Source organism: Pithys albifrons, chromosome Z, assembly GCF_047495875.1.
Source record: "Pithys albifrons albifrons isolate INPA30051 chromosome Z, PitAlb_v1, whole genome shotgun sequence".
NCBI classification, from domain to species: Eukaryota; Metazoa; Chordata; class Aves; order Passeriformes; family Thamnophilidae; genus Pithys; species Pithys albifrons.
Window position 1 is genome coordinate 11411060 of NC_092497.1, and position 19067 is coordinate 11430126.

Genomic DNA, 19067 nt, shown 5'->3' on the forward strand with positions numbered 1-19067 from the left:
TCCTCTAATCATCTTGGTGGCCTCCTCTGGACTCTCTAAATGGATATCATCTCTCTCTCTATATATATATTATTACTATATGAACTACTGATACATATTATAATAGTCCAAACAAACTTGGAATATTTAACCTCTTTTTTCAACCTTCTTTTTTCCACAAAAAAACCCCAACCCCAAAGTTTCTTATTCAAAATATTGAACTTTTCCCATCCAATTAATTTCTAGTAGTTCTAGTTTAAATATTACATCCTTTATGTTGTGATTTCAGTCCTGCATATGTCAGAGTACTAGCTCTCATTTGGCAGCACGATTCAGCTCAATTTCATTAGAAGAGTCAGATTATTTTCCTGGGAGAATTTTGCATTTTGAGTTTTCCATGTATATATCACTTGAAAAAGACTACAACATGTTTTATGAGAAGTCACACTTACTAAATGGGACCAAAAACACCCCCAGAGTTTCTCTTTTACTTGGAAAACACAAACAAGTAGTATTATACAAGTCTTTCCCTCAGCAGTTTCCTAATAAGAACCTGATGCTTCCTGGTGACTTTGTGAACCATTACATAACATCTATTTATGCTACTAGTAGCTTGCAGGATCAGATTCATAGCCTATACTTAAAAAATCTCAGTGTGTTATAAAACAAGATTGCATCTCCCTAAGACATGTATCAGATTGCTTCAAAATGAAACAGCAACAAATTCAGATCCTTCAGGGCATTTTGAGCTTTACTGATGTCTATATCCCTAACTGGAAGGGAAATACATGGAGTGATAAAGTGGAAGTCGTGGCAGAGGGAGAAGGGCACAAAAGCTCTAGTGAAACATGGAAAAGGTATTTTGTAGATAGGAAAAATTATACTTCGTGTCTGTTCCTATTAAGATTACAGAAGAACAGCCAAGAATTTGCAGAATGCAAATGTACACTGGAACACAAATCTTTGATTTGGAATTAAATACTACAGCTATTCTAGCTGTTCAAAGTTCAGGGCGTCTAAAAATATCCCAGACAAAAATGGTAAGCAAGTCACCATTCAGAAAAACGAAAATTTTCCATTCATTTCAACTGCATGAAAAGAGATCTCCAAAATGTGGTGGTAAGAAAGTACCATATAACACCCAGTGTCATCAATCCCACTATTTTACTTTAATGTCCCAAGATGTACTTTAATGTCTCTGCTGCTACCATAGGACTGCAGAACTGTAGCTGAAACACATTGGGGAAAACCAAATCTTTTTAAATCTTAAGATCTGTTAAATAAGATTAAGTAAGATTTCTTGGGGGCAACCTTCCAGTTTATGTAAAAGCTGGCTCTCAGCCGGCCCTTGCGTGCCCACCAGAGGGCAGGGCGATGCAGCAGGAGGTTAAAGCCTTTCAACACAGCGAAGAATATATTAAAAGTTGCTCTACTATTTCCAGGAAAGGTAATTTAATACTTAGTGCTTTCTTTGTGAACGCTTTAGATGAAAAGAGGTTTACAATCAGCATATGGAGCCCAGTGCTACCTTCTCACCTGGAAATTACCTTCTGAGGCAGAGAGAAGACATTCATCAGCTTCTCAATCTTATTTTAAAGTGAAATTACATTTTTTTAAACAGTGAAGACAAAGACCCTGTTTTCACCATGATTTTAAATGATTAAAGCAAAAAAGTTTTAACGACAGGGTTTAGACCTTGAAGAATGACCATAACAATAAACATATTAAGTTAATTTATTAAACCACAGATAGAAGTTATGTTTAGAATACTAAATTGAAACATATAAAACCACTTCCCATACATAATTGAAAGTTATGCAAGTATTAATGCAAACTCAAATTATACATGATATATACATGACAAATGAACCAGTTACATACAGTACACAAGCAAAAATACTGTCTGGCAGCATCTCTTACTCGTTCTTTCCTGACACTTTAATAAAACTACTGACCATGTTATAGGCTAACCTTCCCTTCCACGGCAGATTTCTTCATCCATCTTTTAAACTAGTAAGTACAGAACACAAGACCTTTAAAGAGCTGTCCCTCATTGGGCTTGCTCCAGAATGTGCTTCCCTCCTACTATTTTTAACTAGAGGATTCAACCATTGCAAGCCAGTAGTTGCTATGTGATCAAAGCCCATGTATTTTTCAGCATTCCTGTTCAAATCTGCATGCTAAAATTTGTTTTTGAAGAAAAAACTAATGCTTCAACATTCTTCTGTGCCAAAGACATATGGGATATGAAATGAGGCAATCAGGCAGTAACTAGAAGAATTTAAGCCCTTTTAAGGCAGCTACAGAAGGAAAGTGTCTGATGAGGGAACAAAAGCCTATTTTAAGAGCTGAGAAAGTGAACTATTCCCCTTAGGGGGATAGATGACTCAGTCAGAAGGTAACAGCAGAGAATCTACCTTGCAAAAACTATGGCTTCTTTCCCACTGTTCTAAAGCTAGCATTTTTTCTTAGTAGCTTCTTTCTTCTTTTTTAAAAAAAGAATAAAATATAGTAAGGCTAACTTACCAATGGCTCAAACAGCCACTATACTCAACAACCAGAATAATTCTCAAAGAAACCTATCCTTACTGAAAACCAGAACATGAAATCCCAGCTTGCAGCAAACACTCCCTTCCCTTCACCGATCTGTTATTTATGAATTCAGCTGTAAAAATAAACTTGACACTGGTTTTGGAGGGAATGCTGCAGGTGGGAGAAATTAACTCATTACAAGCCAGCAAAAAATGTTGGGTTTTTTAGAAATTTTGATGTATGTCAAGGCTGAAAGACTTGATTAAAATGCATAATTAATTTGAATCAACAGTTCTTTGATGACTTGATTAAAGCCAGAGCATTTTTTGTGTACCAGGTGTTGGCTTCTAAGAAAGCAAAGCAGACATGGATTACAAAGACCTGAACTGCCATTACACTTGTAACATGAAAAGTTAGTGAAAGTCTTGAAAAGAGTAACTATGGATTCCACACCTGGAGATGATCCGGTGTGAAATAGGGGCTTTTAGATTCTGTTGGAGTTAAGCATTAAGTATAGCAATATCATCTGTTTTCCACAATTACATGGCTTGACAAGCCTGGTGTTTGTGCAGTGGTGATAATTACTACATTCCACACATATGATTTACTGTGCTTTAATTCTGTATAAACAACCATATTTTGACTTTGCAAAGGTCATGCATACAGTAAGAACTGTGTATTTTTCTATTTTTCTTTTCATTTTGCAAGCTAAGTAACATTGTGGAACTGCAAATTACCAAGGATTATTTAAAAGAGTTCACTTCCTATTTCTGGTATTTCCTTCCTGTTTTCCTTCTACTGAAGTGAAAAAAATGAAAGCCTGGTCTCACACTGAAAGCCAGTTTACTTCATGGTGAGGGCTACAAGGATCTGGTGGATGCCTTCTGGAAACCTCTTTGCCCATGTCCAGTCAGTACTTTTTCAGAAACATTGCTTAGGACTTGCAGCTACTCATTCTGAATTTGGGGGATTATCCCCTCTTGAAACATGATGTTTGTCCATGACGTAAGTTTTAAAAAGCCAAAGACTTTTGATTTTAAACACTTTATTAAGATAGTTTGTTGCCACCACCTCACTTTGCCTATACCAACTTTATCTGGAAGCCAGGATTGCAACCTTCACTTCCTATTTCTTACTGTTTGCTTGCGCTTTTTACATAAAGCTTGGACTCATGTGGTAGAAAACCACAATTCTGGAGTTAGTAACAATGAGAAATTGACTAAACTAAACTGGTAATGGGTGTGTCTGAAACACTGTCACCCTGCCATGCTCACAGCACAACTACATGACCCATTGTTGCAAACAATGATAAACAGATAATAACAGGCTGTGTTAGTTTTGTGTGAAGTTACACCACAACTGGGTGGTCCCATGGTGTAAATGAGAGCACTCTGGACTCTGAATCCCAAGGACCTGAGTTCAAGTCTCAGTGGGACCATCCCCTGGCAGTAAATGCCTCCCTGCCATCCCATCCCGTCAGATCTCGGATGCTCAGCAGGGTCAGTCCCGGTCAGTACCGGGTGCTGTGACAGTCCCGAGGGCTTCTCTGTCACTGTCCAAGCTCGCTCGGCCGTGGCAGATGGACCCTCAGGACTTGAACAGTGGGGCCAGTTCTGTGCACGCTGTGCCTCACCTAAAAAATCCACTGTGCAGGCTGGAAGGGCATGTGGGGAGAGCCCTGCCCAAATATGTGTTGGTGAAGTCTGGCCAGATAGATTTATTATAACTATGACTACACTTTAATGTTACTAAATCTCATCATAAATGGAAAGGCCCAAGTAGATAACAAAGAAGACACAACATTAAGCCACCTTGTGTTCTGGATGGCCGACTGCAGACTGCAAAGGCTGCTGGAAGTCTCACCTCAAGAAGCTGAGGGCAGAGGGCCCTTCCTCACCTCCTTCCACTCTGGTGTGTCTCAGAAGCCGAACCTGTTCAGATGAACTCAGGCTACAGCCCCTCTTCAAGTCCACAGTGGGGTACGTGGGATGCACCACTGTGTAAACATGGTACAGAAGTAAGCAAGATTGTCAATATGTTTTCACTTTTTTTTTTTTTCCTTTGGACAGCTTTTAAGAAGTAGGTGTTTTGACCTTCAGTCCCCAGTGCTTCAGACCTGAGGTGCATGGCAGCATGGGCTCCCCAATGCTCCCTACGCAGCCCTGTGGGGTGATTTGCAGAAAGAAGACTCTATATCCAGTAAGGTTATAGAGAGGTGTGTTTATTCCAGGCCTGGGTGCATGGGGGAGAGCTCCTCCCAAAACATGCACCCCTGCTCGAGTTATATGCAAGTAAGTTATACATATTTATTATTTCTTCATGCATAAACATTATTTTCTTAGAGAAGGGAGGGTTATTATAATAAGTTTCAAGAACTGATTCATATTTTCTCCGCCTCGTGCCAATCCTTCTTGCTCCTGCGCTTTTCTTCCTGGTAATTTGGGGCAGGGGTCTTTGGTGGTCTTTTGGGGATGAAGTTAGTAGTCTTCCTCCCATGAACTTCTTACCTTTTGCTCAAAACTGCTTCAAACCTGATCTGTTGACAACTGTAACTATTGGCAACTGTAACTGTTGGCAACTGTAATTGGCGAATTTCTCTACTTATCTTGTTCTTTTGACACATCTGATTTATCTTCGGTTCATAGGGTATCCTGGCTGTTTTAATTAGTCCAAGAGGCTCTGCAGGCCTCTTGGTATGCATCTTCAGGGACAGGTCTGTACCTTGTGATTTTTGCCATGTGCTATACAGTGAATTTTATAGTAACTACTAAGCAAATTCTACGATATCGATTAATAACGTTACAAATTAATAAGCATAAGTCCCCCCCAGTCAGGGGAGGGAAGGAAACCCAAGTCCCAGGTGGCAGGAAAAGGTTCTGAGGCAGGAGGGGAAGCAGCAGAAGGGGTTCCTGAGCACGCCAGGCGTGGCGGGGCTGTGGTTTCCTATGCAAAGCCGCCTCACGCCGCTGCCCCGGCAGCATCGAGGAACTGCTGCGGTGAGTGAAATAAACCAGCTGGTTATTAATTATTGTGTTTTTTTCAGCCTGGCGGACACTGAGGGGAGACTTCATGGAACCACACAATCGATCAGGTTGGATAAGGCCTCTGAGATGGTTGAGCATGACTTCTGATTGAACACCCCCATGTCAACAAGGCCATGGCACTGACTGCCACATTCAGTCCTTCCTTTAAATACCTCCAGGGATGGCGACCCTACCACCTCCCTGGGCAGCCTGTTCCAGTGTTGAAATACCCTTTCTGTGAAGAAATTTTTCCTAAAGTCCATTGTAGGCCACAGGTTCCTCACAAGGGAAAGAGGAGGGGTAGGCACTGATCTCTTGTCTGTGACAGGACCCGAGGGAATGGCCTAGGTTCTGTCAAAGGAGGTTTGGGTTGGGTATCACAACAGGGTTCTTCACCCAGAGGGTGGCTGGGTACTGGAACAGGGTCCCCACCGCAGTGGTCACAGCACCAAGCCTGGAAGTCCAGGTAGGGTTTGGACAATGCTCTCGGGCACATGGTGGGATTTCTGCGATGTCCCGTGCGGGGCTCGATGATCCCGATGGACCCCTTCCAACGCAGCACATTGTACGGTCCCTGGGGATCTGCCAGGAGTTCTGTGCCTCCGCAAGGGCCCCATTTCCAGCGATACGACCCCACTCCCTCCCCCGCCCGCCCAGCGGGGGCGGCGAGGGGACAAAGGGCGCCGCGTCCCCTTTAACACCGCCCCTCGCGCCCCACGTGAGCGGCCTCGGGGCGGGCGTTCCGCGCCGCGTCAGTTCCGCCTGTGCCGCGAGCGGAGCAGCCACGCGCGGACAGGACGTGAGTGCCGCGTCCCCCCGCGGAGAGGCCGCGCCGCGTCCCGGCCCGGCCGGGGGGGCTCCCCCGCCGTGGGGCCGCCTCCGCCCGGGGGGACCTGCCATGCTGGGGGGGCGCGGAGGGTCTGAGGGAGGGAGGGAGGCAGAAGATGGCGCCTCTCTGCGCCCCCCACGGCGCCGGGAGCGGGCCCGGCCCGCCGCCCCCCCGCCCGCCCCTGGCCCGTGCTGCCGTTCCGTGCGCCCGCCACGGGTGGCCCGCAGCCCCTTCGCTGTCGGCCTGCCCCGGCACGACTTGGACGTCCCCGCCCCTGCCTCACCATCCTCCGGGTCTCCGCTGCTTTCCTCGGGGGGCGACACGAGCCATGGAAAAGAGGGATAGGGGAGGAAAATGGCGGCTGGGATCCGCCTACCTGGTGTTCCCGGCTACCCTTCTTCTCCTTACCTTTCCTTTCCCCGCTCTCGCCCCCCATCTCTTCATCCTCACCCCCGTCCTCGCCGCGTCTCCTCTCGCTCGGCCCCTCCCGGGGTCACTCTCCGCCCCACATCCCTTTTCCCTGCCGTTTCCGCCCACACCTTCCTCCATGTTGTCGCTTCCTCGTTCCCAGACGGACCCCGGGGTCATCCCTGCGCATCCTCGTCTGGTTCTCCGATTCAGTGTCATGCCTGTGCTTATTTTCACATTGTCCCATTTCAGCGCTCCTCTTCGTCCATCTTGCAGCCTGGTTTGTGTGTGCTTCCCCATATCCTGTATTCCCTGTATCCTGGGCAGTGCTCCGGCTTCTATCGCTGTGCTCCAAGCTGTTAACCACAGGTCTTGCTCTGCTTTAGAACCACATTGATCCATTAGCATTACATGGACTCTGTTTTTTTATTCTCCATATGCAGATGTGTTTTCATATTTGTGGAGTTTTTTTCACTGTTAGTTAACACTTTAAGATATGCTTTAATGTTATCTTAGCCTTTTCTAGCTGTAGTTTATATTACACTTTCTCAGTTGCTTGGTTTTATTCTGAAAGCACAAATGAGCTGTGTACGTGTTAAAAAGAGTAACTGGCACCAGGGAAGTTGTGCAACCGCTGTATCTAACCACATGTTTGCATACCAGAGTGATGTACGAGCACACCTGGCAGTGTGCATTCAAGGAAAGCTGAATGGCTGCTTGTCTGGCAAATGAATAGGCTCTAGTGACTGATACTTTGAAGCTGCAGTGCAAATACCAAGTTCAGTGCTGTAGTTCACTGTAACTGAGGTATTTTTCAGACCATTGTATTGGTGGGATCTTCATCTTAATTTGTGATGATTATGCAGCTTGTTGCTTGTGAATCCAACTGGGTGAAATGCCTGTATCAGAGGGCGCATAATGCTAAGGCCTTAATAATTTACAGTTGTGAATATAATATAAAAGATCTAACTGGAGGACTGTATTATATTCTATATTTACGCTGTGCTTTTTGCCATGTCTGGAGGTGTACGAAACTTGTGCAAAATTGTTCTGCTGTAAACAGTTCAGAAGCCAAGCCACTGCATTTATAATACACTTGCAGTAAAAAGGGAAAGGGTGTTTGAGATTGCATCTGTAGGGTGTATTACAGCACACATGGAAAGGCAGGAGGGTTTTGAATGAGGTGAGCCAGTACAAACAGGTTTGCAGATGGCTTTCCAGCCATAATGAGATGTATTCCTTAACATAGTGTTCTCATGTTGTTTTTCTCTTCTCAGAATGCCTAAGTCAAAGGAACTTGTATCTTCAAGCTCATCTGCCAGTGATTCAGATAGTGAAGTTGACAAAAAGGTGAACATTATTGCGGTCTATTACTGTGTTAACTTTTATTTCAGTCTGGGGTTAAGGAATTAGGTGAGCATTACGTCACAACATGCCTGTCATTCCGTATCATTTATCGGACACTTAACAACACTCTCTCTCCCTCCTCCTCAAAAAAGCTACAACAAAACCCAATGCCATTCCCAAGTTTGGGTGGATTATATGCTTTTTGCCCTGCAGAATTTATTTTTAAGTTGCGTTTTGCTTTCTTCATGCCATTCCATGTATAGATATAATCACCAGGTCACCGTAATTGTTTGCTGCTTTGTGGCAAGTGACAGAAAGCTTCTGTATAAGCTGCCCTGGTGGCAAGAATTTGGACTTATTTTGAGGACATGCCCACACCCTCCACTTCCATTTTAATATCTGGGTTAGTTCTCCATAGCAAAAGTCCTATTTTGCCCTGTGCTCTATTTGTCACTTGCTTATCTTGTTTGTGTGAGTTTTTCCTCTGCTTAATTTTCTTTTATTTGTTGTAGTACCGTTTGCTATTTTCTCACTTAAAAGCTGAGCCAACCTGAATGTTTCAAATTGATAGGTTTTAACCTGACTGTTATAAATGTGTAAATTGTTCCTGTTTATTTTTGTTAGTTATTTAATGTGATAGTTTGTATAAATGTAGCAGTGATTACAAAGAAAACCTGAAAAAAATTAAGAATTTGTAATTTTAAGAAATGCTATGTGGTAATGCAGACATTGGGTCTTTTAATGTAATACATGAAGAGTCTTGATCTGCTTTACTGCTCTCACTTAATTGCACCTTGCAAATCAGGTATTCTGTCAGACCTTAAGAGAAAAATGATGGGGTGATTTTTTTTGCTAGGCAACTGTATTCCTGAAAAGACACTCTAACAATCTCCTTTAGTAGGCATTAGAGTGTTTTTTTTTTCAGAGAGGTTATCCACAATATGATTGTAGCAGGTGAAACTAATTATTGATATGTTGATATTACTCTTTTTTTGAGGCATGGGGGCATGGTGACTACATAAACATATGTAGAAATAGTAACTTTGTGGGTTATCTGATTAACCTGATTTACAGGTGATACTGTCTGAATGTTTTAAAAGCATGTTTAATTTATCATGCTATGGGCAGATATTGGATGCTGATGTAAAAAAAAGGTGTCTGATGGAGGTGGTTTCCAGATCCTTTATTAATTTCCTTTATTTTTTTTTTCTTTTTTGGAGGAGCCATAATCTGTACTGTAGTTTTTGTTGCACTCAGTGGAAGGGAAGATGACATTTCTATCAGACTTAAATTTTTTATTAAAATGACGGAACCAATTGTCTTACTGTGCAAAAAGAGGAGGGGTTTTGAAATGTATTTTGGTCTGATTAAATTCTCTTCAAAGCCAAATTATGGTAAACTTCACTGGGAACAGGATTAGTCTCATTTGAAGGGTTTTATTTCTTTAATTGCAGTTTAAGTGTAAAGTATTGGATTCATGCCTTCCCAGCATGAAGGTGATAATGTGCATTGCTAGTAATAGTTTGTGACATAAAATGTAAACTTGCTTTTTTTTATTCTTGCCCCAAGGCAAAGAGGAAAAAGCAAGCAGCTCCAGAAAAACCTGTGAAGAAACAAAAGACTGGTGAAAGTTCAAAAGGTTCAGCTTCTTCTAAGCAAAGCAGTAACAGAGATGAGAATATGTTTCAGGTAAAATGATAGAGCCTGGTTAAGGTAACATATTAAATCATATTCAGTATAAATTTTACAAGATGATCTGACTTTCTTGGCAGCATAGTCTTGGTCTCCTGAATCCTTGGCTGGAGGCGATTACGCTGTGGGTTGTGCAGATGAGATGCTCAGAAAAGCGTGGTCAGGTTTAGCAGAATAGAAGAATTTGAGTTGCAGCAGTTTATCTAATCCTCTTGACTTTGCCTGTAGTAGCTCTGTGTAGTCATTTTGTGAGTAAATACAACACTTACCGTGAGTATACTGTAAATAGAGTAAATAAGTAAAGTTTGTCTCTGCATGGAATGTTTTTTGATCAGGTCTCTTGGGAAAACAAGCTTCTTGGAAACCAAAGTGTGGACTCCTCATTCCTGTGTAACTAGGTCAAGGGCATCTTGGCTACTGTAAGATATGATAGCATCTTGGAATAAGTTTTGCTTCTTCCTTTATTTCACAGTGCAGGATTTTGTCAGTGAATGTCCATAAAGATAGTAATTGTTAACATCCTCCGTGTTTTTGAGATGGGCTGAATGCACATTTTTCAGTAGAAGGGTACATTTGTGAATTCAGAGTGTTGCCGTTCCCAGGATTAGCCAAGGCAGTAGCAGCATGTGCTGAGACCTGTTCAAGAACATACATAGCTCAGAATTACCTGTTTTGGGTCTGTCAATCAAGACTTATTAAAGGTTTTTAATTAGCTGGCTGGAAAGGAATTTAAATTTATCATGCTTTTGTTCTCGACTTTGTGAAAGGTTATGAGAAAGGTGTCTAATGAGGTGGCCCAAACACAGAGTAAGGTAAATGAAATGGTCCTTAGCTGTAGCTGTGTAAAGTAATATGGGGAAAGAAAAAGTAAAGAGAAGACCTGCTTAACTGATACTGTGATACAAGGCAGTTATTTTTAGTGTCTCAATTCTCACTTTCCTCTTCTCATGTTTAGGAGGGAGAGCTTCACTTGAAGGCAATGCCTGGACTTCCCTATCGAAGGAAGTGTATAATGTTTTTAGTTCTGCTTGGGCATGCTTTGAACCCTGTAGGAAAAATGAGATAGTGAATTCTACACCTTAAGAGGTGAGCTGCAGCTAGAATTCTAAAGAACTGTGTATAAACTTTATGCTATGTTTGTAGTAAATGCAGACATTTCAGCCTTGGAGAAAACTCCTAAAATTTGTAGTGTTCCCCTAATGCAAAACCAGCCAGACTCTTTCAAATAAAAGCAAAAGTATTTGCATGCTCTGGTTTCTTGAAACCTTTTTTACCTAAGATAATAAAAAGTTACTAAAAACAGACAGTAGAGGACTCTTCTAGTACTCAGAAAAGAACAAGGTTCTTCCGGTTTTGAGTATGAAGAAGATACTTGAATATCACCTTGACCTAAAACATCAGTGTTACTCAGTCTCTGTGTGCCTTTCAGGTAATTAACCATGAAGTATTTTTTAGATTGCTCTTTGTGTTATGTGCAGCATTGTCGGTTTTTTCAAGCTGTATCAACTGTGCAGGAACTAAAATGCAAATGTTGCAATGTATGAATAGAACTACAGTAGGTCAGAGGATAGTTCCCCTACTTCTCCCTAGCACAAAGACATGCTCTAAGATCCTTTTACATACTCATTTTTAAGGTACAGTTTAGTTTGTTGTAGGACTGGTAGTAATAGAAACTCCTTTTTGGAGAGTTTCTCTCCCGTGGCAGTAAAATGATCTCTGAAGTGGAAGTGACTTCAGTTGATGGAAATCAGGCTGTAAAGCATTCACAGCATAGTCAGAAGTTCTGTGGTGTCCGTATTGTGTGTGGGAGTGGTTGAAAATGATGTGAAACTTGGAGGACTGTTCTGATACACCCTCAGGCTGTGTTCTTAAAGCATACAGCTTCCCTTAATATAGAGCTTATTGTGATGGCTGTGTTCAGAACATTCAGCATTTTCATAAATATTTATATTTTATATTCTTGTTTGAGATTGTTACTGTAATTTTTATTTTGCAACTACTTAGGAAGAATAGTATACATGTCAGTAAAAGAGAATTTATTCAATGTATTGACCAAGTGTATTATGTATTTACATGTCTTGGCTTTTTTAGGTTTTATGGGTAGACTAGTATGCTTTGCAGTTTGTTGAAGGATTTTTGTGCAGTTAGTGTGCAGAAATTTATCTTACTCCCTTGTATGATGTATTACTAGAGGCCCTAAGGACAAGAGGTATTCATGTTAATGTGGAAGGTTTAGTGTTGACCATTAGATTCCTGTCAGTGGCTTCCAGCCAACCTGAGCTCTGCACCATGTACTTTGGTTAGTTTGACTAATCCTATCATCTGCCTATGCCTGATTTGGATAAGGTTTGTCAAAATGCATTAATGACTACCCAGAGTGGATCCACATTGCATGATCATGCATTTAACTGAAATTGTTACTTAAAATTGTCTGTGTGTTGTCCTGTCCACCCTCCACCTGTGTTTTTCGAGGAGGGGGTTGGTTTGGGGCTTTTTTAAGTTTTGGTCACATTTGCTTTTTGACTTGCGAGAAATAAGTTCTTTAATTTCCCAGTGTGGTGTCTTTATCATAGGCTTCTGAAAGAAGGCAAATATATAAGTTTATGGTGCTCTGAAACTGATTGGTTCAGCACATTAATTATGAAACTTAAGTGATCACCAGTGCATTTTGCAAACAACTTGCTGTATGAACAGATCTCACTGTTGAGAGGTGTCTTCCTATAATGCTGTACATGTAAGTATTAGCTGGGAAAGAAGGAGCTTTTTTGCTGCTTCTGCTTCCACAGTGTGTGTACAGTTTAAACCAGAAAAGCTGGAAATAGCAAAAATGGTGAAGAAAGTGCTTACTGAAACTCACACAGGAAGCCAGTTGCATAGCTGTGAAAGGAACTGAGACATAGTTCAGTGCATTTTATTCTAAGAAACATTAAAGTAAGAAATGTCTTTTTTTGAGCTCTCCAGGTTTCGGCGCAGAGTCAAAGATGGATCCTTCATAGAAGTGTAGTCAGTGCTCTGATTTATTGTTTGTTACACACACACATATTATATATTTTCTGAGTCCACGAATAGTACAGGAATATCACTGGTTAATGGCTAGGGTGTGCTTGCTTTACCACGCAGCTAGATTGGTACTTTTCTCAAAACTATGCCCTTCTGTATCAATGTGTTTACCTGCTTCTCCCAACGGCTGCCTCATTCTTTCTATTGTTTACTGCTCTTCTTGAAGCAGGCTCAAAGATGCAGGGGCCCAGTTTCCCTCTCTCTCTCTGGCCTGGGCTGTGCACATAGGCTTCCAATAACACACTGTGGCCTATGTTACTAAAGTATTCCTCAACACGGAAACCTGGAAATGATGGCTTTAAGTGAGGAATGTAATTTGGTAGAGCAGTATAATCTAAGGATCCACAGAATTTAATAGAAAGTATACAAACTTGTGTGTGGGAGTTGAATTGCAGTAACTGCACTGCTGTAAATCAGTGTGGCTGTCATGGTTTAACCCCAGCCAGCAGCTGCTCACTCCCTCCCTCACCAGCAGGACTGGCGAGAGAATTGTAAGTGGGAAAACTTGTGGATTGAGATAAAGGCAGTTTAATAGGGAAAGCAAAAGTGCTACACACAAACAGAGCAGAACAAGGAACTAATTTACTGCTTGCCATGGGCAGGCAGATGTTCAGCCATCTCCAGGAGAGCAGGGTTACTCAAGAAGACAAATGGCATTACTCCAAGCATGTACCTCCATTCCTCCTTCTTACCTCTGCTTTATACTGAACATGATGCCATATAGTATGGAATATCCTTGTAGTCAGTTAGGGTCACCTGTCCTGGCTATGTCTCCTTTCCTACACTCCCAGCCTCTTTGGCAGCATGGCAGTAGGAAAAGCAGAAAAGGCCTTGACCTTGTGTAAGCCCTGCTCAAAACAAGAACATCTTATCACTGGGTTCAGCACAAATGCAACCGACAGTCCAGCTGAAGAAAATTAACTCTACCCCAGCAAAAGCCAATACAGCAACCCTTGGAACAATGCTGTGGTTATAGAGAACCAAAAATGTCTTGATCAGTGAAAAGACTCCAGGACTATCATCTGCCACATAACAAAAGAATTGTTCAGCAATGAACCTATTCCAGAATTGCTAAGTGTTGCTTGGTAGCTAAGTATCAAGAAACATCAATTTACGTAAATCTGGATTTGGTTGTGGTTTTAAACCTCAGATGTTTGCTGTATCTGTACTTTAGAAGGCTATTTAAAAGTTTTAGCTGTGACAGCTTTTGCATAGAGTTAAACTAAACATTCAAAATTTAATGTGATCATTCAGCTGAGATCTGCACAGTGATGTAATATCTAACTTAATTTCAGCATTTTCATAAAGAGTTACTTTCAGATTAGGTAGACTTACTGAGTAAATGTGAACTTCACATTATTGCCCATCACCTTACTGTAGTTGAATTGAGACATAAGTGTTATCCTTGAAAATCACATTCTCAGCCTATTTACTGTATTTGCAACTGTGGTCTGCTGTAATGTATTAGATTTTATTTCTTAGGTCAAATTTGTAATTACTTGGCAGTGCACTAAGATTCTTCAATAATGGTGACAGAAAGAGGTGCTGCAGAGCACAGAACTGCTGCCACTTGAAGCTGTTCTTAGAGGTGACCGTAGAAGTTATTGAAGCATTAAAGGATAAAACCAGGAAATGTCCGTGTAGGCTGTTTAGTATATTCTTTGCCAAAAGTGCTGAGAGTCATGGGCATGGTGCCAAATTTGGTCTGAAAGAGCTAAACTGCCATGTTTGAATGTTAACTTTTAAATGCTGGGAAAGCATTTAACCAGTCAAAAATACTGTCTTATAAACTGTAATGTCTTGTTCATTTTAATAAACAACATGGTTTAAAATGGGAAAAGTGCTTCAGACTTACATTACCCAAATATGTCCTAATTGTTTTATAATCAGTTTTAAAAGTCATGTAGTGTGATTTGCGTAAGAAGAAAAATTTCTTTAAACAAATATGAAAGTATTCATGTTTGTATCTGTTTTGTGAAGTAAGAGCATACGACTTGAACATCGGTGAATTATTGTAGTTAATCAAAGAGTTAACCTCTGCCCTTGCCTTCCCCCCCCCAAAAAGAGATGCCCATGTAATTCAGTTCAGACACTGGTGCAGAAATATGGAATTCCAGAGTAATTTCATACTATGCGATGTGCTTGCAAACTTAGAAGATTTGAATGTTTTCTTTGGACGCCTGGTACAGTGAGGTACCCGTGAGGATTTGGGAGTGGGCATGGGACAGCTGGAACTTTCATTTCCATCTGTATTTACTGTTAAAAAAAAAAAGAAGAAAGCCTCACAATTTCTGGAGAGGCTTTTTTGACAGATACTGCATGTAAATATGTAATTTGTTTTCTCTACATGTGGAATGGACTGAAATTTACATTTGAGAGTAGAGCTCCTTTTTCCTCTCTTTGTTTACAGCTGCTGCAAACAAGGGCAAAACAGTAAATTCATTGCTTTTGTAAGAAACAAGCTTGTAAAGATACAGGTATTTTTGTTCTTGGAGAGCCACTTTTGCATTGAGCGTTGCATGCTCAACTAGTTTTAAGCCATTGCTTATTAGCCTACTGACTACTCTGAATTAAGCTTCTAATCTAGTTGTTTCTCTGGTATCTAAAATAAGCTGCAGTGTGCAGTGTCACATGTTGAAGTCTAATGCTGCTGGGGAAAGTGAATGCTGTAATACGCAAAATACCTAAAAGACCTTTATATGTGTTTTGACAGATTGGTAAAATGAGATACGTCAGTGTTCGGGACTTTAAAGGAAAAGTCTTAATTGATATTAGAGAATATTGGATGGATCAGGAAGGTGAAATGAAGCCTGGCAGAAAAGGTATTGTTCTGTTTGATGTTACTTGGTATTAAAGCATTGTCTGCAGTTTGCAGTAGAACTTTTGTGTACCATATTTTTATCCCTTGCTACATGGTATTTTACAGTAATGTTTTTACTTTCTTATAATTTGTATTTTAAAAAATGACTAGTTTTTATCTGCAAGTAAAGTAGTAATAAGTAAAAGCAAAGTGGGTTTGTTGGCCTGAGTCTGTTTACCTAAATAGATCCTCCGTGATTTGAGAAAAGCAGGGCATCAAATACAAGCAAATTTGGGGTAGGAGTTATAAACATGACCATAACATAGCCATACCTTTTTTCCCCAGTCAATTAACTTAATTAACACAATTTATTTTATTATGATTTATTATTTCAAAATTCATGGGAGAGACGTAATGATTTTTATAAGACATTAATTTTGTTAACCACATCCTTCAGTTTCTATTAAATTTTTGATGAAAACAATCAGAACATTTAATGAGACTGACTTTGGAAAAAATATGGTAAGATTTTAGTAGAGGGGAAGGTATCACAAGTGGTCAGTCTTTGGTGCCAGGTTTCTAATCTGCAGCACAGCACAAGCCATTGTACCTTTAACTGCTGCTGCTTGGATAGTTGCCTTTTCATGGCAAGCCTTTGCTGCAAACCACTTTCAGAACTTGTCCATCTCCAGATGAGCATGTGAGGACAGTTAATGTTGTGTTACTTCTCTTAGAACTAAGTCTACTTTTTATCAGTTTTCGTAGTGCATCAATTAAAGAGGTAAGTATGAAACATTCTGCCTTGGGGATTCATAGAACCATTGAATGGTTTGTGTTGAAAGGGGCCTTAAAGACCATCTTGTTCCAATGCCCCTTCCACTAGACCAGGTTGCTCAAAGCCCTGTCAGGCTTGGCCTTGAACACTGGCAAGGATGGGACATCCACAATGTCTCTGGTCAGCCTGTTCCAATGCCTTACCACCTTCACAGCAGACAATTTCTTCTTAATATCCCATCTAAATCTACCCTTTTTACAGTTTGAAGCCATTCCCCCTTGCCCTGTCACTTCATGCCATTGCAAAAAGTCTCTCCCTGGCCTTGCTGTACTGGAAGATTGCAAAGTTTGAAAGCATTTAATGTACAGTCAGTATAAGATTTGTTACATTCTTCTAGTGTGTTCAGGAGCAACTCAGTGAATAGTAATCTGGAAAGTCTGAGAAACTTTTTCAACATTTCTTAAGTAACCACTGAGAACAGTTTTGCATGAACAGGTGTGCTGGTGTTGTACAGGAAAATTCCTTGGTTTGGATTTGTTACTGCTAGTTAATGAAAAAGATTACTCTGATTTTATGTGCTTTAACCTGCTGTGTTTTGAGGTGGAATTCAACAGTATATGCACTTTGAGTGGCAAACTAAAATGTGATTTGATGGAAGGGCCAAGTGACAAAAATTACATGATGTAGGTAGAAATGTGTATCAATGTAGCAAATGGTTCTGAATATTACTAGCATAAAATTTAATATAAGCCTCATACAGTATGTGAGCCTAATACTTCATTGATGCATGCATAAGCCATCAATGCATTCATAAGTCACTTATCTAGCTATCCTAAAACCAGTATAAGTAGTTGAAGTAGTGTAATAAGACAGAAAAATAAATCCATCAGTTTTAATTATGGTCAGAATGTTTCAAACAGCAGGACTGAACTTTGCAGTTCGTCTGGTGTGTACTTGAAGGATGTTTTGAGATACTTGGTGCCCTAGTAATGGGCCAGCACACCTGACCTGTGTTCAAATGAAACCTTCACCTGAAGGCTGGTGGAAAGCTGCTTAGAGAAGCTCCATGCACACAAGTCATTGCTGAAAATTACATGGTGGTTCTCTAGTAAGACAGTGATGGTAAAAGGAAAAAAAAGTCTATGAACTCCAAAAATGGAATTGAAAGTTTCAGCTGTTTTCAGGCTCTGCTCCACCTACAGGGAGAAAGTAATGAAGGAAGCTGATCACTGAGGCAGAGTAAATAGTAGAAAAGCATGGTGGGAGAAAGCATGAGAATAGCCCTGAGAGCCTGCACTGTTTACAGGGTTGGCAGAGAGATTGTAGTGAAGAATAAGGAGGCTAAAGGACAACTGAAACATGTGCCTGGACTCAAGCTTGAGGAAGATAAGGACAAATTTAGAACTGATGAGATGGTTTGTGGGGCACTTACTGGGTGATTATTGATTGAGTATCACTAGAAATTATAGTGAACTTGCAGAAAAAATAACTGTTTTGGTTTGTGAGTGTTAGTAAGTGGCATCGCGTCTCTCCAAATGGTTACTCTATGTGTTACAGTGCTTTAAGAAATGAAGAGGGGGGGAGAACCCCTTGGAATTACAATACTTGAAAAGTGTATAGAAGACCAGTCCACATAGATACAGCTTTTAGGAGCCAGCTGGAATATGAATGAGTTCCTACTTCTCACCCAGGGCTTTTGTACTGCCTTCTGTCAAGGCCAGTTGGATTTCACTTCTTGTGTTTAGCCTAATACTTGGAAAAATTTTGGTTACATATATCCTCTTTGTAATGGAAACTTGTCTAGAGGTAACCTAGAGCTAAACTGAAGTGTTTGGAGTGATCAGTTGCACTTTGTAACTAAGATGGTTGTTGAAGTAGCTCAAGCATTAATAGTTATGATGTAGATTTTGTGTATGAAACTAGCTTTTATAGTAATTACACAAAAATCCTGCACCGTGATTTTCTTTTTGTTCTAAGTGTTTATTTTTAATGCATTTCAGGTATTTCATTAAATCCAGAACAGTGGAATCAGCTGAAGGAACAGATTTCTGATATTGATGATGCAATAAGAAAACTCTAAAGACAGAGCCATACAAAAACTTTTATCTTTTAGTTGTATTAAGCAGTCTTTTTACATTGGCTTTAGTTTTCTAAAATATTGTTTTCCAAGCTATTGTATATTTGGATTGCAAAACAATTTGTAAGATGAATACTTTTTTTATGTGCATTAAAAGTGTATTCTGAGTGAGGCTATTTGTGTATACTTTACTAAAAGGAATTGTGTTGCTTTCACCCCATGGTGTAAAATAAACAAATCAAGTAATATGTAAAGCATACTTGTTTATGGCCTTTTAATTGAAGGTGTTTGCTGATCAGGCCACCTAATAGCTTTAGTTTTTACCTTAGTTTCAGTTTAGTTTACAGTTAATACAAATGTATTTTCTGAGACTTCTTAAAATGTCTCAGTTTTTTTTGTTCCTTTCTCTTCAGTATTGGCCTGCAACTTTCTGCTTTAAGACTTGGCACAAACAGTGAATACTTGGAAAAATAGATTTTTGTAGATAATTTTCAGTACCATATTTGCTAATTTACCCTATTTATTCAGATGTAAACAGTCTTGAG

General features: G+C 40.4%; 1 protein-coding gene across 1 annotated transcript; it reads left to right on the plus strand.

Moving 5' to 3' along the window:
* The first annotated feature begins 6259 nt into the window (after positions 1-6259).
* SUB1 (SUB1 regulator of transcription) lies at positions 6260-18694 on the plus strand. The gene is made up of 5 exons (XM_071580610.1): positions 6260-6333; positions 8049-8121; positions 9688-9807; positions 15584-15692; positions 18446-18694. Exons 2-5 carry the CDS (start codon positions 8050-8052, stop codon positions 18523-18525), a joined length of 381 nt encoding a protein of 126 aa, XP_071436711.1. The 5' UTR covers positions 6260-6333; position 8049; the 3' UTR covers positions 18526-18694.
* Positions 18695-19067: the final 373 nt, after the last annotated feature.